General features: G+C 37.1%; 1 protein-coding gene across 1 annotated transcript in view; it reads left to right on the top strand.

The window, feature by feature from the left end:
- Window positions 1-14,510, top strand: part of LOC136819126 (cytosolic carboxypeptidase 1-like) — a gene marked incomplete at its 3' end in the record, with an annotated part of 36,860 nt that extends 22,350 nt beyond the window's left edge. The window contains 5 exon segments of the mRNA XM_067075296.1: window positions 6,709-7,007; window positions 7,203-7,297; window positions 8,850-9,098; window positions 10,108-10,281; window positions 14,274-14,510. Of these exon segments, the coding sequence (XP_066931397.1) occupies window positions 6,709-7,007; window positions 7,203-7,297; window positions 8,850-9,098; window positions 10,108-10,281; window positions 14,274-14,510 (1,054 nt within the window).
- Between the last annotated feature and the right edge of the window lie 1,267 nt (window positions 14,511-15,777).

Below are 15,777 nucleotides of genomic sequence, written 5' to 3'. Positions count from 1 at the left end.
TTAATTAATATTTATTTTAAATTCGTATGTTAGGTGTATCATATGTTACTTTTGGTTTTCCAATAAAATAAGAATGATGTAATGACCTGGCACGAAAGATTGTCTATTTGATCAGCTTCTTTGTTAAAATAGCTTAGCTTGCCCCTAAGATTTCTTAAGTTTTCCTCTTTATATGAAGAGGTATTGTGATTGTCAATATGTTGACAGTCCAATGCTCTTGTCGCCACTATTCCAAAGCCATGTGAAATGTATGAAAGATTTAACTTAAATCTCTATGATCGTTATTCTTCGTATCTAAATTTATCACATTTGCTCCTCCTACATTTGCCTTAATGACATGCCCTTCAACACAGAACCACACAAGTCCGGTCTTAATTTATTTTTAGTACAATTGAATATCTCCTTGAGCTGGTTGGGGATAGTACGGTCCACGGTCCACTTAAGAACTCGATTTTGACCTTTTACTTAGGCGACCGTTAGATTCTAGTTGTTCTTTTTGGAAGGTAGAAATAGGATGAAACAATGCTTTTATTTGAAGATATAATATTGGAAATCTGTCATTCATGTTGGTTTCCCAAGTTTGATTACATGTTTTTACTTCAAGTAGTGATTTTATTGTTTGGTAATTTTGTGTTTTTCTTCCAATAGCGACCATGCCAAGTGCTCCTAGTCTTCAGTCACTGGATTCAGCGTTCGAAACCTATCAAAAAGCATAGTAGCAGATATATGAATTGGCGATCACAATCACAGTTAAAATAGTTCAAAATTGAATGTTAGTTCTTTTAAAGGCAAGGCTGAGGCAAAGTTTTCTTACTTTTTCTCCACTTATTTCGGAACAGTTTGAAGTTTTATTTTGGACCTACCACGGAGGTCCTTTAAATTAACCCATGTGCGTTCGTTCGTTCGTTCGTTCGTTCGTCTGCTACCAGCTTTTCTCAAGATAAGCTCATTAGTTTTTACACAACGATGCAAAATGACAATGTCCCAAATTATGGAGCCCAATTAAAAAAAAAAAAATTGGGCAAATTTGGTCCAAAAACCAACCAAAACCCAAAATAGAGTATTTTCGACTTTTTGTGCAAAATTTGGTTCATTAGATTTTTCTGATTTTTTTCGAGAAAGATAGAGGGTAATGTGGTTTTAAAAATGGCCGAAATAATTTTTCCCGGAAAATTCTTATTCGCCGTAAAAAACCTTAATACGTGACTTTTTCAAGCTTGCTTCAAGTCAAAATCACGAGCTTCTGAAAAATTACCACTATTAGTTTTGCCTCGTTCAGTGTACATCAAATAGTTTTTATGCAAAATTTCTCCTTTTTGAAATTTGTTGGCGAAGTGTTAGTGCACGCATCCCCTCTGTTATGTTTTAATGTAGGGGATGCGTATCGTGTAAGAAATTCCCCTCCGAAAGTTACAAATTTCTTTAAAAACGCTTAGAAATCTTATGATTGTATTAGCCTATAGACAACAGTATTGTTTTTTCCTATCACTTTTTAACCATTCAGAGACGAGTGACGTGCTTTTTATTTGATTTTTCCATAGTCCGTATAAAAAACGTCGGTCTGGAAGCCTTTTGTTTCTTTCCATTGTTTCTTACTTGAACTTGCGTTGAGAAATTAGTTTATTTCGCTAACTTTTTAATCATGTGATTAAATCTTAAACCAATCAGTACTTGGATCAAAAACTGAGCAAATCAACAAAGGAAAACATAACAAAAAGTTAAAACGATAAGCTTCCAGACCAGGGTTTTTATAAGGACTATGATTTATCCTTCTCATTATGCTAATTTGCTTTAATCCTGAACATTATTATCTTTCTTTTCTACTTCTACTTTTATCTGACTCTCATCATCAGGTAGGTCCATTCAGCACGTGTTTTTCTTTTTATGAAGTTGTTATGAGGGATTGTTAACCGGTTACTATTTCAAAGCGGGCTACACGGCTTTTTGCGCAATGCAATTGGTTCTTTTCGCATGACGACGGGCCTACACTGCCCAGAGTTGCCCGTCGTTAAGAAAATTCATTGCGACGTCACTTTTTCAAAAGAAAATGAGCAATGCGTTGACATCATTTCTGTCATTTTTTATTTCTGACGTCAGAAATTATAACAATTTTTTATCTTGTTTTTTCACTTTATTTCGCTATTTTTCCTGGATAAAGTGCTAAAATCAATCGAAGCTGTAGGAAACGGTTAACAAATACAATAATAACCGTTTTTTTCGGGCTCTACTGAAAATAATGCCCTTGGTCAACGTAACAACCTCGGTCGTTACTTGACCTCGGGCAATATTTCTCAGTACAGCCCTCACTAACCGGTCATTATTGTATTAAACGAGTATGAACAGGTCTAAATAGTTTTAAGATATATCAAATAACGTCAGTGAAACATAAAAATCCTTGTGATGTGTAACCAAATCAAACAAGAAGCCCGTTGGGCGTGAAGGCCCAGTGAAAAGTAAAGTGTTGAAATCGAGCGTGCAAAACAGGAAATGTATGACCCCGTTGACATGGATCAAAGCGAAGACAGGAAAAAATTTTTCAAAATAACCGCGGTACTTCTCATTGGTTAGACGCTTGAAATTTTATTGAATGGTCCCCTACCAACCGGGACTACACAGGCGAATAAGGCTCATCCGGTTGAATACTCTTCTCGGGTACCTAATAGCTGGGGGGTTTTGGGGGGGGAGGTTGGAAAGAATCTCAAAACTTAATAAGTGGGGGGGTTGAAATAAAAATGTCCTGGTTGGAAAACTTTTGAAAAGGAGGCTACATGTTTTTTTTATAAGCATATGTTTTTTGGGAAACAAGCTCAGTTATGCTTAGAGATATTTTAGACTTAGGCTTGAAGTATGTTTATCATATGCTTATTTTTCCGAAAAATTCGAGTCTCCAATTTTTCCAAAATCTGCCATTGCTATACATGAGGATAGTAAGTAATGACACAAAGATTTGTCATTACGTTTTCTAATAGAAAAAAAAATTTCACTTACACACCTCAAAAGCAAGCTCAGTAATATGCTTGTAATATGCTTATTTTTTAGACAAATTTAGGTCTTGGTATGCGTTGTTATGCTTATAAAAAAACATGTAATACAGCAGAATTAAGCAAAAGAGGGAACTATTAAAAACATTTTCGCAAAGATCAATAAGCAGGGGGTTGGAATAAGAATGTCCTGGGTAGAAAATTATTTTCGAAAAATTAATTTGCGGGGGGGGGGGGCAGCTATTAGGTACCCAAGAGTACGAGTTTCAAAAATCGTCAATTTTTTTACCCATTTTTTGCCTTTACAGTTTTGCCTGTAACGCTAGTCTTTGGCCAATAAAATATTTTACCAGGCCTTAGCAGCGGACCCACCTCGCCACCATGTCTTCAACTACATTCAACTTTCCAATAAAATTCTAGCCTGGGTATCCAGACTCAAAATTTCAGAAAAAAAAACAATACAAAGTTTCTAAAATTTTAGAGTCCGGTGTAACTAAAAAAGTTGGGTACAGTTTGTTTGATACTGCCTTTGAGTGAACCCTTGTTTGACAGACTATCAAAACTTTCAAAACTACTTTAAACTATATACAGTATATCAAAACATCAGCCACTTTCCAGTGGCCATTTTCTTTAGAAATGAACCTGTGTTTTCATTTTCATTTGTTTATCTTTTTTCACAAGGTCAGCTTTTTCCATAAATTATGCGCACCCATAGAAAAACTGGAAAAATCTCGCAAATATTCTGCTTAGTGAGTGGGCGCTTTAACAATTAATGTGACAGATCCAGAAAGGTAGATGTTATATCGGATGGCCAATCGTCACCTTTTTTTATTTCCTATCTCTTATCCTATTTTTCTCTTTTCTGACTGTCTGAGACTTATTGTTTTCTATTTTCTAACTATCTAAGTTTTTCTAAGTTTTGATCTGTCAATCATATTTCGTCCAATCAAATCATCGCACCGCACGAGGTTCGAACCTTCGTCAAAGAAAGACCTTCGGTCCCGGATACCAGCACTCTATCCACTGAGCCATCGTCGCATGTCAAATTCCGCAATTTGAAAGAACTTATATAGAACGGACAAATCTCTTTATATAGATGAAACTCCCAACCCTACCGGTGCCCCTACAAGTTAAATCACAGGGTACAAGTGCCCCTATGAGGACCTTCGGTCCTTTATTGTGACTCTCGAGCTCCAACCCTGACCCTAACTGATAATAACCGAACCCCCGTCTTCCAGGATGCACGGATGAGAAAATAAATAAGGTGACTTTTGGCCATCCGATCTAAGAGCAACCATCCAGAAATGACCATTTTCACTGTTCATGCATTGCAACCATGAAAAATGTTTCAATCTAGTTCAAATTTACCCATGAGCTGCATTTAAGTGTTCATTAACAGATTCCAGAATCAGTTTATATACTTTAAATAATTATGTGATCGATGTGAGTCGAGTTTGAAACCGACCGACCGTTTTAATGCGTCAGATCCAGAAATGACCATTTTATTTAATGTGTAGAATCATGAAAAAAGTCCCAATCTTGTTCAAATTTTCACATGAGCTGCATTTTAACATATTCCATAATCAGCTTATTTGAAATAATTCTGTGTCGACTTTGAAAAATCAAGCCATCGCACCTTTCGTCAAACGAGACAGATCCAGAAAAAAATCATTCTCACGCACGCGTAGCATCATGGAAAAAGTTCCAATCTTGTTCCAATTTACACATGAGCTCCATTTTAGTGTCCATTACCAAATTCCAGAATTAGTTTACTTGAAATAATTATGTGTTGGGTTTGAAAATCATACCACGTCCCACCACTGTACTGACCGTTGTTAACAGCGACAGATCCAGAAGTGACTGTTTTCTTCTGTAGCATCAAGAAAAATGTTCCAATCTTATTCAAATTTACACATGAGCTGCATTTCAGTTTATTTATTTCTATATCAGAAGCCATTATTTCCTAAAAATAAAGTCTTTCTGAAAACAAGAAACTAAAAATGAAAGTGATTTAAGGTAGAATTTTCACACATAAAACGTTATGAAAACTTGAGCAAAGACTATAAGAAATGGCAGAATGTTGAAAAAGGTTTATAAAGAAAAATCTTTACAAAATTTCTTTGGTTTGAAAATCTCTTGACCACTAAAGCAAAGAAAATGTTCAAGAAAGTATGAATCAACCTCCTCGCTTCGACCGCCATCTTGTTTTGTTTTGAAAATTGTTTTGAAGGAGCGCGGAATCAGAAAATATATATTTTATAGCCAGTATTCGACTTTAGCAAGCTTTTCCCACAGATATCTGTAAAGCCCGAAGGGCTAGATAGGCAACTTTAAGCTTTCTCCAGCAAAAAAAAGTGAAGCAAAAATTTGACTTTTTAAATTTCGTGCCGATGGATAGGATCTAGCATTTTAATTGTTTTCGGAGCGCGAGATAAAAAAAAGTAGGCGGCAAACGCTATTTCACATCTCTCAAACCGGTGAAATTGCATATTTTAGTCACGAGACTCTGGTAGGAAATCCTTCCAAAGATGAGCTTCACTTTTTGACCAAGGCCGCAAATCTAGCCCTTCGGGCTTTACAGATCTGTGGCTTTTCCCTGTCCAGACGGCAAAAAGTGTGTTACTGGTTTTAAGCGCCGTTTCTACCAAAACGGACGGACAGACACACGTACGAACAGAACGTTGCAAATGAAAGGCCCACTCGCTTAGCGCTGGGCCAATAAAACATAACACATTTTTCTTTTTCAAATAATGTTAGAATAGTTATAAATCGCTGAGCTTGAGTTTCCTTTTGGGATTTCTGCAAAAAAAAAAAAAGAAGAGAGTGTTTCTTTCTTAGGTTAAAAAAGACTTAACAATGACACAGCTATGTTTTGGTTGATGAGTACATCCCACCTTTCAAAGGTTGTTGTTATTTGTTTGCTACGTCGAGTCCCTCCTCCATGCACCAGTTTCAGTCGACGTTTTCTTCAAAGATCACATATTTTTAGAATTTATTTTCTAACAGTTTCGAGTTGCAAGCAGATCTGGGATTTGTTTGAATTATTTGAGTCACAATCTTTAGCTTTCTGTGGAGAAGTTCCTTTCTATGGATAGAAGCTGTTTTAGCTGTATTCGGAAAACTCCAAAAAAGCCTATTTGACTTATGCTCTCGTCTAGACAGCCGACTTTCTGCCTTGCCTCTTCCTAGGCAAAGAATTGACAGAAATCTGGCAGTCAAAATCTTTGCATAAACAAGCTTGAAAAAAGTCATTGCATTTAAGGTCAAAATTGGAATTGCATTGACTAACTTTCTGTCAACTTTAATTCACTATAACCATTAGACTAGGCATGACATTGGCGAGTCAGATTTAGAACGTCATGGCCATGGTAAAAAGTGGGTCATCTTTATTTTTTTCTTCTTCGGAATGAGCTGCTTGTAACAAGTTTAATGAATTTTGAACAACGAGTAACAAAAATATTCAAATCGACATCTGTTTAACCTTTTCGGTGTTTCCACTTTCCTTACCGTTACATTGTAAAGTTTTCTTTTTTATTGACGAAGCTCGAAACAATTTCTGATATTCGAAGTGAATTTTAAAGGGCTAGTCAAATTTCATGCTGACTTTATACGTTTTAGTGTATAATACCATGAAAATACTAGGTATGCTAGTTAGGGAGTCAATATTTAGGACTTCAATTTTTCTATGCCTTAAATATTTCTAAAACACATTTAACATAAATCATAGCATACACAGAAGACGAGATGGAGCACCCGCCAACCACGCCAGTGCAATCGTCAACCGCTCTCGCCGCCCATTTAACAACAGCAACCACATTTCAAGAACCCTCATACAACGCAAATACAGAGCACAACAGCAAAAATCACTACAGCAACAACAGTGATGACGTCACAGCCATCGCTAGTCACCATTCTTCTTCATCAACATCAACGGCAGGAGGAAGCAACGAATCAGAATCTTCGCTTCATAGTTTATGTGATACCGAACGGTTTCGTGAGTTTTTACAAGAACTCGATCTTTACGAGGTTTGTTTTTTTGATTCAATGATTTGATTTGTTAAAGACATCCTAGAGGCAATGTTTGATGTTTGCTGAAGCTGGACTACCAGGGCTTTAAGTGGATTACTCCATCAAAGTTACATACACTGGCCGTCTGATGAGTTGAGAAGTATAATGAAATTTTGTTAAGAATGGTCAACGGTAATTTTGTTTCTCTTCCAGGACGATGACGTTCACCAATCAATACACATTCCAACTGCTAGTCTTGAAACTTCCTTCCAAAGTGTGGAAAAAGCGAATTCTTTGAATGGCAATTGGTAAGCTATGAGAGTTTAGTTCAAGACTCGATCGAGTAAATTTTGGATAATTTTTAAAAGTCGTGATTATTAATATTCAATTTGACAAACACAGCATGTTGCGAGAAGATCGATTGGAGAACAACTTTACTTTTCACAATTTACGATTTTACAATAGTTTTTAACTTGAAATTTGTTGATTAGGGTTCACGCTTTTGCAAAACATGTGAAGAGATTGAGTGAAGAAATCGGTGAAGTTAAAGGGATAATCAGATGGTTGCCAAGAATGAGATATTTCACTACTGAACCTACAGGAAATAACGAACTGAATTTTTCCTTACCCAAAACTTTGATAATGTTTCTTGATCTCCAATTCAAACTCTCGGTTTTGAAAAGATCTCAAAAAGCAGTCGCCATTTTTTTATGGAGCTCGCATTGAACTTTCCAGTTTGTTATTGTTCCGAAATTCCAAGATACATTCGCTTTCATTTTCGTTTTTTTTTTATGTGGACCGTCGAGGAGCCACTTTTTAGTATAATAGCCGTTCAAACGGTTCCGAAGAAAACTTTTTTTCTGCCAGGGGATTTAGTGTGTGAAATCCTGCAAAACATTTGTAAATTATTTCTTTGAATGGGGTAACACTTTTATACTTTATGTAGTCAAGAATGTCCAATATACATCGTCGATTATCTTTGAGAAATTTTTACAAGACCCTCTGAAATATAACTCAGTCCGACGGACTTCTCAGGGATTCAAAAAAAAAACAAAAAAACAGTGGGATCTCTCGCGGACTTATTCTCACGTTGGAAAGAGCTTAGAACTTGAAATTTTAAAGTGGGATATCCACGTCAGTTGACAAAACTACCAGGTTTTTCAAAAAAAGTATCAAAAAGCTTTTTTTTCAGTGTTTTAAAAGCTTGAATTTGATTCCCTTTTTTTTCTCAAAAATGATGCTTTTTTGAAAGAGAATTTTCTTCATAATTTTTGAACATATAATATCTCAAAATTTAAGTTAGTTTTTCGTCCTTCGAGTTTAGATAAAAAGTTTAGAATTTTCACATTTTTAGTTTTCTCAAAACCTCATTTTAAACTTGTACACTTTTTTGAAACACCCGGTACTGGGGAATCACGTTTTCCTACGTATATAAGAACAGATACCCTTAAAATCTCAGAAAATCTGATTATCCCTTCAAAAGTAAGTGAATTAGTAAGTGAAAAGTGGTTCGGAAAGCGGAAGAAGACAATCTGTATGATAAAAGTAATCTTTGATTGCTTCAATTTAAAAAATAATAGTCTAGTACAACACCACAAAGCTGAAATTAGTCAGGGTCACAGCCCCTTCAAAACTTTTTACTTTTTTCAAAATTGTCGGCTAAAAAGCTTTGATAATTCAATTCAAAGTCAATTTGAGGGTGACGATCCTGAATTTGAAGCATTTTATTGTATTTTTTCCCTCCGACATTTTTTTGGGAGCTTCAGCAACTGACTACCCACTGGCCACGCCTTAAATCAAGACCGCACGAATTTGTCTTGTCGGTGCAGTTTACAATATTTTCACACTTATATTTTACAGTGATTTTGATGGTAAAACTACTTGCAGTCACCAATTAATCACCACATCAGAGAAGAACAACAAATCGAACGCAAGCGGAGGCGGATCAAGCCCATTGTTGGAGCGGTTGAAGAAATTCCACATTGGTCGTAACCATGGGAAGAGCACGGAACCGGAAGAAATTTCATCGTTTCGTGACAGGCCGCGCACTACTGTTCACTCAACAGCGCGAATGTGGAGTGTGGAACAGTCAAGAGTTTGTCCTACATTGTATGTCGATGATTTTATTTTATACTTGAAATCCCGATCATCGAGTGGTTTCAACGCCTAAAGGTTCATTGTTTCCTCCTTGGTCAGTTCTCCTCCAGAAATTTTAGACTGCCCGGTTGTCAACCCCCCCCCCGAAAATGAAAAGATCCTTTTCCCATCCCTTTTGTGTTTTCCCAGCTCTTTTGTGTTTTCCCTCCCCAGAAATGTTGACATCATAGTCATTATAAAAAACCCCGGTCCGGGGTTGGATTGGTCTATTTTCTAATCACATGATCAAAATGTTTGCAAAATAAATCGATTTTGGTACGTAAGAAAAAACAAAAAAGAAAAGTGTTTTTATAATTACTATGTTGACATTTTCTCCCACTCCCCCCTTTCACGCCCTGGATCCGGGTAATTAATTTTTATGCACCTTTGACATTTGCATTGCACACTAAAATGTAGTTCTTTAAAAAATGTCACCATAAGAGAAAAAAATAAATTGCTAATTATCCAAGAAAGAGAGCATCTGCCATGTGATTTGAGGAAGAAAAAACATGCATATGTAAAAAGGTGTCAGAAGATATTCTGTTAAAAAGTTGAAAAGTTCCCCCCCCCCCAGAAAAATTTTGTTGCACCTTTTTGAACCCCTCTGAATTTCCATTTTTCCTTTTGCTCCCCCCCTTTTGGATTTTTTTTCTGAAAAAATCCCCCCCCCCAAGCAGAAAGGGGCTCTAACTATGAGATTGCTAAAGTCTTTCGTGTATTGACACCAACCTCCCTGAAGATCTATCTATCAGACAGCTTGGGCTTTTATACTTTATCATCCCGCAAATCTTGAAATTTTTAGCGGTGAACAAATCTCTCGTTGTCAGACTTCCAATTATAAACTCGTCTTAAAATTAAATCATGTTATCAGCCATTTCCCTCTGGCTTGTAAAATGCGTTTTTTGAAAATCTGGTTGTTCAATTTAGTTGGCGCGATGTTTTGTTTAAGTATCAATGATAAGATTTTGTTCTTTCATTATAGGCATAACGACAGCACTTCAAGTGTGCTCAACCAATCAGGAAGTACGTTTAACCAATTGAACTGTCGCATACAACACGTGTCGGAATTCGTCAAGATACCGGAACCGACAACGCTCGGTCATTACCCACCCTCAACATTAGAACCCTTACTCCCTCGGAAAACCAACCTTCAGAAGTAAGTCTAAAATGATTTGAAATTATTTTAGAATGCTTTGAATAAAAGATATTTTATTATTTAGTTACTGTTTCTTGCACTCTGAATTTACAGTTTTTTGCAGCAAAAAAAAAAGATTTAGCCTAAGAGTAGAAGCCAATCAGGTAGGTGGGGCCAACTTATTACTTGGTTTTCTTTGTATGGGAACGACGTCAGTACATTAATGTTGTACTGTAATGACTGTTAATCAAAAGCTGACGTCGTTCTTCCTCACCAATACCTGGGGGTGGAATATTTGTAAAAAGGTTACAGATGCTAAGGTGCTTGGTAAAATGCCATATCTGATATACAGGCTTGTAAGAGAGAGAGAGAGAGAGAGAGTGAACCATCCTAGATCATTAGGAATTGGCCTAGAAAAATTAAATATTAAATAAAATATCTCTAGGAAATTACTACGCGTAATAAAGCAAAACAATATAGCACTAAAAAATAGACATTATGTAAAACTATTAATCATTCTACGCCATTCACAACGATCTTGCGCCCAAACAAACCAATTATCTTTACTGATATTAGCACGACGAAGTGCTTTATACATTCCACGCCCAAAAGTAAATTCAGGTGCGCCCCTTGGTCTACGATTTTTGACCACGAAGATAACAATTTCCTCGGCATTCTTTCAAAAGACATTCTAGACACGTGGGCCGAGCCACGACAATTGCCTTTTTGTAATATAAACATCAATCGAATGGATATTTAAATTTTCAAGCAACTCATTACTACTTATCCGGTGTAAATAAACGTGTCGACGATTTATTCGGTGCATTGAACGAGCAAATCTATGATGAAATGTTCGTAATGATTATAAAGATTTCCGGGTAAACACCAAGATTCTGCACCATACAGAAGAATGGGAAGGATGAGGATACAATAGGCAGCACTTTGGCTTCATACGTTATCGATGGGTTTGAGAATAAAGAACTACGTAATGCACCAAGGCATTACCTGCTTTTTTGATTCGACAACATACATCTTCGCTATCTTTACAGTCGCGGGTAATCATGGTGCCGAGGGTAACAGAACTTTTCAACTACAGGGAAGAAATAACTTCCACCAAAATTGATATTTGAAAAGATCAGTATCATCAAAAGTGGCAGCGTTTCGGTAAGATTTCTCAGGAGCGGATACGAATAGAACTTCCGTTTTCGCAGGTTTGTCTGGATGTTCTAGGTCACCTTTATGGATTTCCATACCGAAAAAGATCGAAATGTTCAATAAGTAGCGGTGAGTATTCAGCCAAAATCTCGCGAGATTCGAAAAGTACTGCAGTGTCGTCTGCATATTCGGAGTCTTCGACTGGGAATTCGGAACCTTTGGCATTGTAACGACGACCCGTCATCTGGAAATCATTTTTTGTGTGGAAAGACAGAGTGGTCGGTTCGTTTTCTTTCTCCAGGTGATCATGATTGCAAGCGATGAAGATGGTGAACAGGGCCGGTCCTAATATGTCTCCTTGTTTGACGCCTATTGTGCATTTCAGCGTGTGGGACACTTCGTCGACAACGAATTTCACTTGGAAGGATGAATGAAGTGATTTGAGCAGCGAAACGAGCTTCTTTGGCGTACCGAATTTCTCAGGACCATCCATAGAAGTTGGCGAGGGACCCTATCAAAGGCTTTGACAAGGTCTAGAAACAGTATCCAAGTCTCTTGATTATGCTCTCTGCGTTTCTTTATTGCCAGCTTGACAGAAAACACCGCATCTACGCAACCCCCTATCTTTTCGAAAACCGCATTGAGTTTCATGATCTAGGCTCTCGATAAGTGGTTGAAGTCGACTGTGAATCAGGATAGCAATTACTTTATAAGAGGATTCTAAGAGCATAATGCCTCGATAGTTTTTCCGGGCTTCTTAAATCCCCTTTTTAGGTAATATCCTGAGGAGACCAGTGTTCCAATCGGTAGGGCAAATTTCGTTCACCCATATATCAACGATATATCTTTAAGTAGATTAAAAACATACGTTGTCCTCAAGTAGAGTTTTGAACATTTGAGGTGTAAGAGACGAATCTCCCGGTGCTTTGTTCTTGAGGCGACCCGATGGCTTTACGTATCTCATTGTCATCTGGGATATAATCAATATTCGGAAAAATCGGTCGTTGTTCTAATAGGTCTAACACAGATGGATCGAAAGTAGCTGGTTGTCGTAGAGATTCTCAAAATGGTCACGGAACACATTAGCATTTTCTTCAGGCTGGTACATCTGTCACCGTTCGGTTTCATCATCATCGTTTGCTTGCTTGGGGGAGGTTTTTCCATTCCCCTTTTTAAAAGTTTAATGCTGTCCCAATATGCCTGAGTACCGGTACGAGTAGTGTCTCTTTGATTTACTTTATCACAGACACTTTTAACCCAATTGTTCTTTGCCCTTGAGATGGCAGATTTCAACTGCTTCCGAGCGACACGAAGGTTTTCAGTGGTCCTTCTTGTAACACGATTCATTTACATAGTATAGCAAGGTTTCTCTTTTCAATCAAATTTGACAATTCAGTTTCATTTTCGGTGAACCAGTCTGGACTAACACGAGCTTTTTGTGGCAATACAGTTGAAGCAGCAGAAGTCATAGCAGTAGTGAGAACTTCGTATTTATCAACAAGCGGATTCGAGTGTTGTATTCCATCACGAACTATTCGATTGAAATCTTTACTAGCATCAATGTCATTCAGTAAAACATTACTATCAAGCTTTCTCAGAGGATTACATTGTCGGGATTTTCTAAAGTTCAACATAATTTTCAATCTACATCGAATCGCAAGGTGATCGCTATCAACTAACGGTTTGTCTTACTGATGCATCGGTTAAAACGGCAAAAGTCTGATTTTTCGGATATAAGGTGATCGATTTGATGTGGTAGCTTTGAACGTGGATGGTCCAAGTTGCATAATTTCGTTTTCGGAAATATGTTTTATTGCGACAAGGTTCAACGTTTCGAGGAAGGTGAGAAAGCGAACACCGGCTTCATGCGATGCGGTAAGCCAAATTTTCCGATTGATGGTTTTTCCTCCTCAGGTTTTCTCTCATAGCTAATACCGAGAGATGAGTTACAGTCACATCCTATCAACAAGATATCCTCCTTTGCTTTGTTACGTATACATTGTTCAAGATTATCAAGGAATTCTTCTCCAAACATTGTCTTTTGCAACGCCAATTGGAGCATAGCAGAGATCAAATAAATGCTAACGTTTTTTCCTCGTGCGTCTTGACAAATTAAACGAACAGCCACAATCCGACTACCAAAGTTATTAAATACTGTTCTACCAGAAGCATTCCATGCTTTCGTTGCTTCTTTGCTCAGAACAATAGCAACACCTTCTTTTCCGCGTTTACTTTTATCAACATTTGCATCAAGACCATGGTGAATGAAAGTATAGTTATCGTGCTCAACAATAGAATGGCCGTTAAGCCATGTCTCTTGAATACATGCAGCAAAGATACGATGTTTATTGATTTGCTTACACAGTTCCTTGGTTTTAACTTTTGACTTCAGTCCTCTGACATTTTGTGAAATTATATCAGTTGTTTTAGTTTTGTTCGCTTTTTGTGGCATTCGGTCTTATTGGCTCGCGACACCAAAGAGTCCGGGAGCTTGAATGTTCTTCTCTGGGGAAAAGTGGCAGACGTAGTCCAGCGATCAAATCCTCCGTTGAGACGAACAGCTCTTCTTTCACCACATTGTGTTGCTCTTTACATCATGTGTTGTTGATTGATGCTTGGTGTGGTGGATCACCCCCAATCACCCAGTTGTGATGGGGGATTTTCTTTCACCACCACACCTTCTTTTTAGTTGTATATCTTATTCACTAATTCTTAATGGAGTGAATTTTTTTATCTTATTTTTCTTATCTTTTTTATCTTATCTATACAGGCTTGTAAGGTAGAAGCAAAATACATTTTTGATTTTTAAAAGTAACTCTTTAACTTCATAAATCATTTTTTTGTTTCACTTTGTAAAGGCAAATGCTGTTCACTGATTTATCGCGCCAAATCTTTCCAGACCGAGTCATCAAACGAGTTGTGTACGATTTAGACGAATTGACCAAAAACACGCCACCTGTAACGCCCAATGTCTCCGCCACCAATCTGCTATCGTCACCGCCCACCTCGACCAATCGTATCGTACCTGTACTGAGGAAAAGTCAATCTGCTCCCAAATTATCCATCCATCATTTGAATGCTGCTACACTTCAAAGGTGATTCTTCTTTTGTTCACTTCATGAACTCGTCATACCCTATTATTTCTTCGAATGAACGCCCTGGCGTTTATTAATTAAATTTTTTTGTTTTCAGGAGGAGAACATTTTAGGGGGCGTTTTCTAATTAATTTATAACTAATTTACGTTGCAATGTACTTTAATAGAGTACATGTGAACCGTATTTTGCCTTTTCATTATTGTTTGAGAGAGATGAAAAACGGGTCAACACCAGTTCGAATACTAAACAAGAAGCCTAGCGGCGTGAAGGCCCAGCCCGATGAAAAAAATTAAAAACTTGAAACTGATTAAAGGTATCAAAAGTAGAGAGAGATGAGAGGTCGAAAGATAAAGATAGGTTGGAGTGAGACCCTCACTTGATTAACAAGGGTGCCAGTGGTAAAACTTCAAATAAATTCTAGAGCACAATATAACCTATTATAATATATTGGAGATCCAGTTCCGTAAGACGGCGCCACATAGTGAACAGGGTCTAAATCTAGACGATGGTCAGTATGTGACGTCAAGGTTCTGGAAACCAATGCTTTCGCACATCAGGTTGAGTTCATGCATGATTGCATTGATGTCATCTGACGTCAATTCAATGATCTCAACCGAACGTTTGTTAAAACCTGATGAAGACCTCCACGAAGGAGGTCGAAATATTGTTTCTTAAAATTATATTATGAAGAATGACCTTAAAACGTAATGAAAGAATATAACCTAGTAAAATATATAAAAATGTCGGTGGTCTTTTGTTCACTTATTTACTACATACGATTAAATTCCGAATTTAAGCAGTCATTTTTATGAAATTTAGCAAATTCGGTCAAACAGCATGTTCCATCTTTGTTACTTTACTTAATTACCCACTAGCCATAGCTTTGAAGCAAAGTTGCCAAAATATCAAAAGAAAAAACTCGACAAAAAATCTTTTTTCAAACTTTGCTGACGTCAGCACAATTCAGCAAAAACAATCACCCTGCACAATGCTGACGTCAGTTAATTCGAAAGAAAAACCTTCAAAACTTTCCTTCTGATGGTTGCAGTTTTAATCCAAATTTCATTTGCCCAAACTTGGGAAGATAGCTCCTAACTGTGATTATCATATATAAAAGCCATTCATTTATATGCAACTTGATTTGTGCGACTTGATGAGGTAAGAAAAGTAGACCAGAAAAACAGTTTTTTCCAAGTTTTGGTAAAAAGTTGAAGTACGTACTCAATCAAAATAATTAGTTAGGCGGTCATTTCCAAGGCAAACACA

This window comes from Clytia hemisphaerica, unplaced genomic scaffold (assembly GCF_902728285.1).
Source record: "Clytia hemisphaerica strain Z4C2 unplaced genomic scaffold, Clytia hemisphaerica genome assembly, whole genome shotgun sequence".
Lineage (NCBI taxonomy): Eukaryota > Metazoa > Cnidaria > Hydrozoa > Leptothecata > Clytiidae > Clytia > Clytia hemisphaerica.
This window is presented reverse-complemented; position numbering and strand designations above follow the sequence as displayed.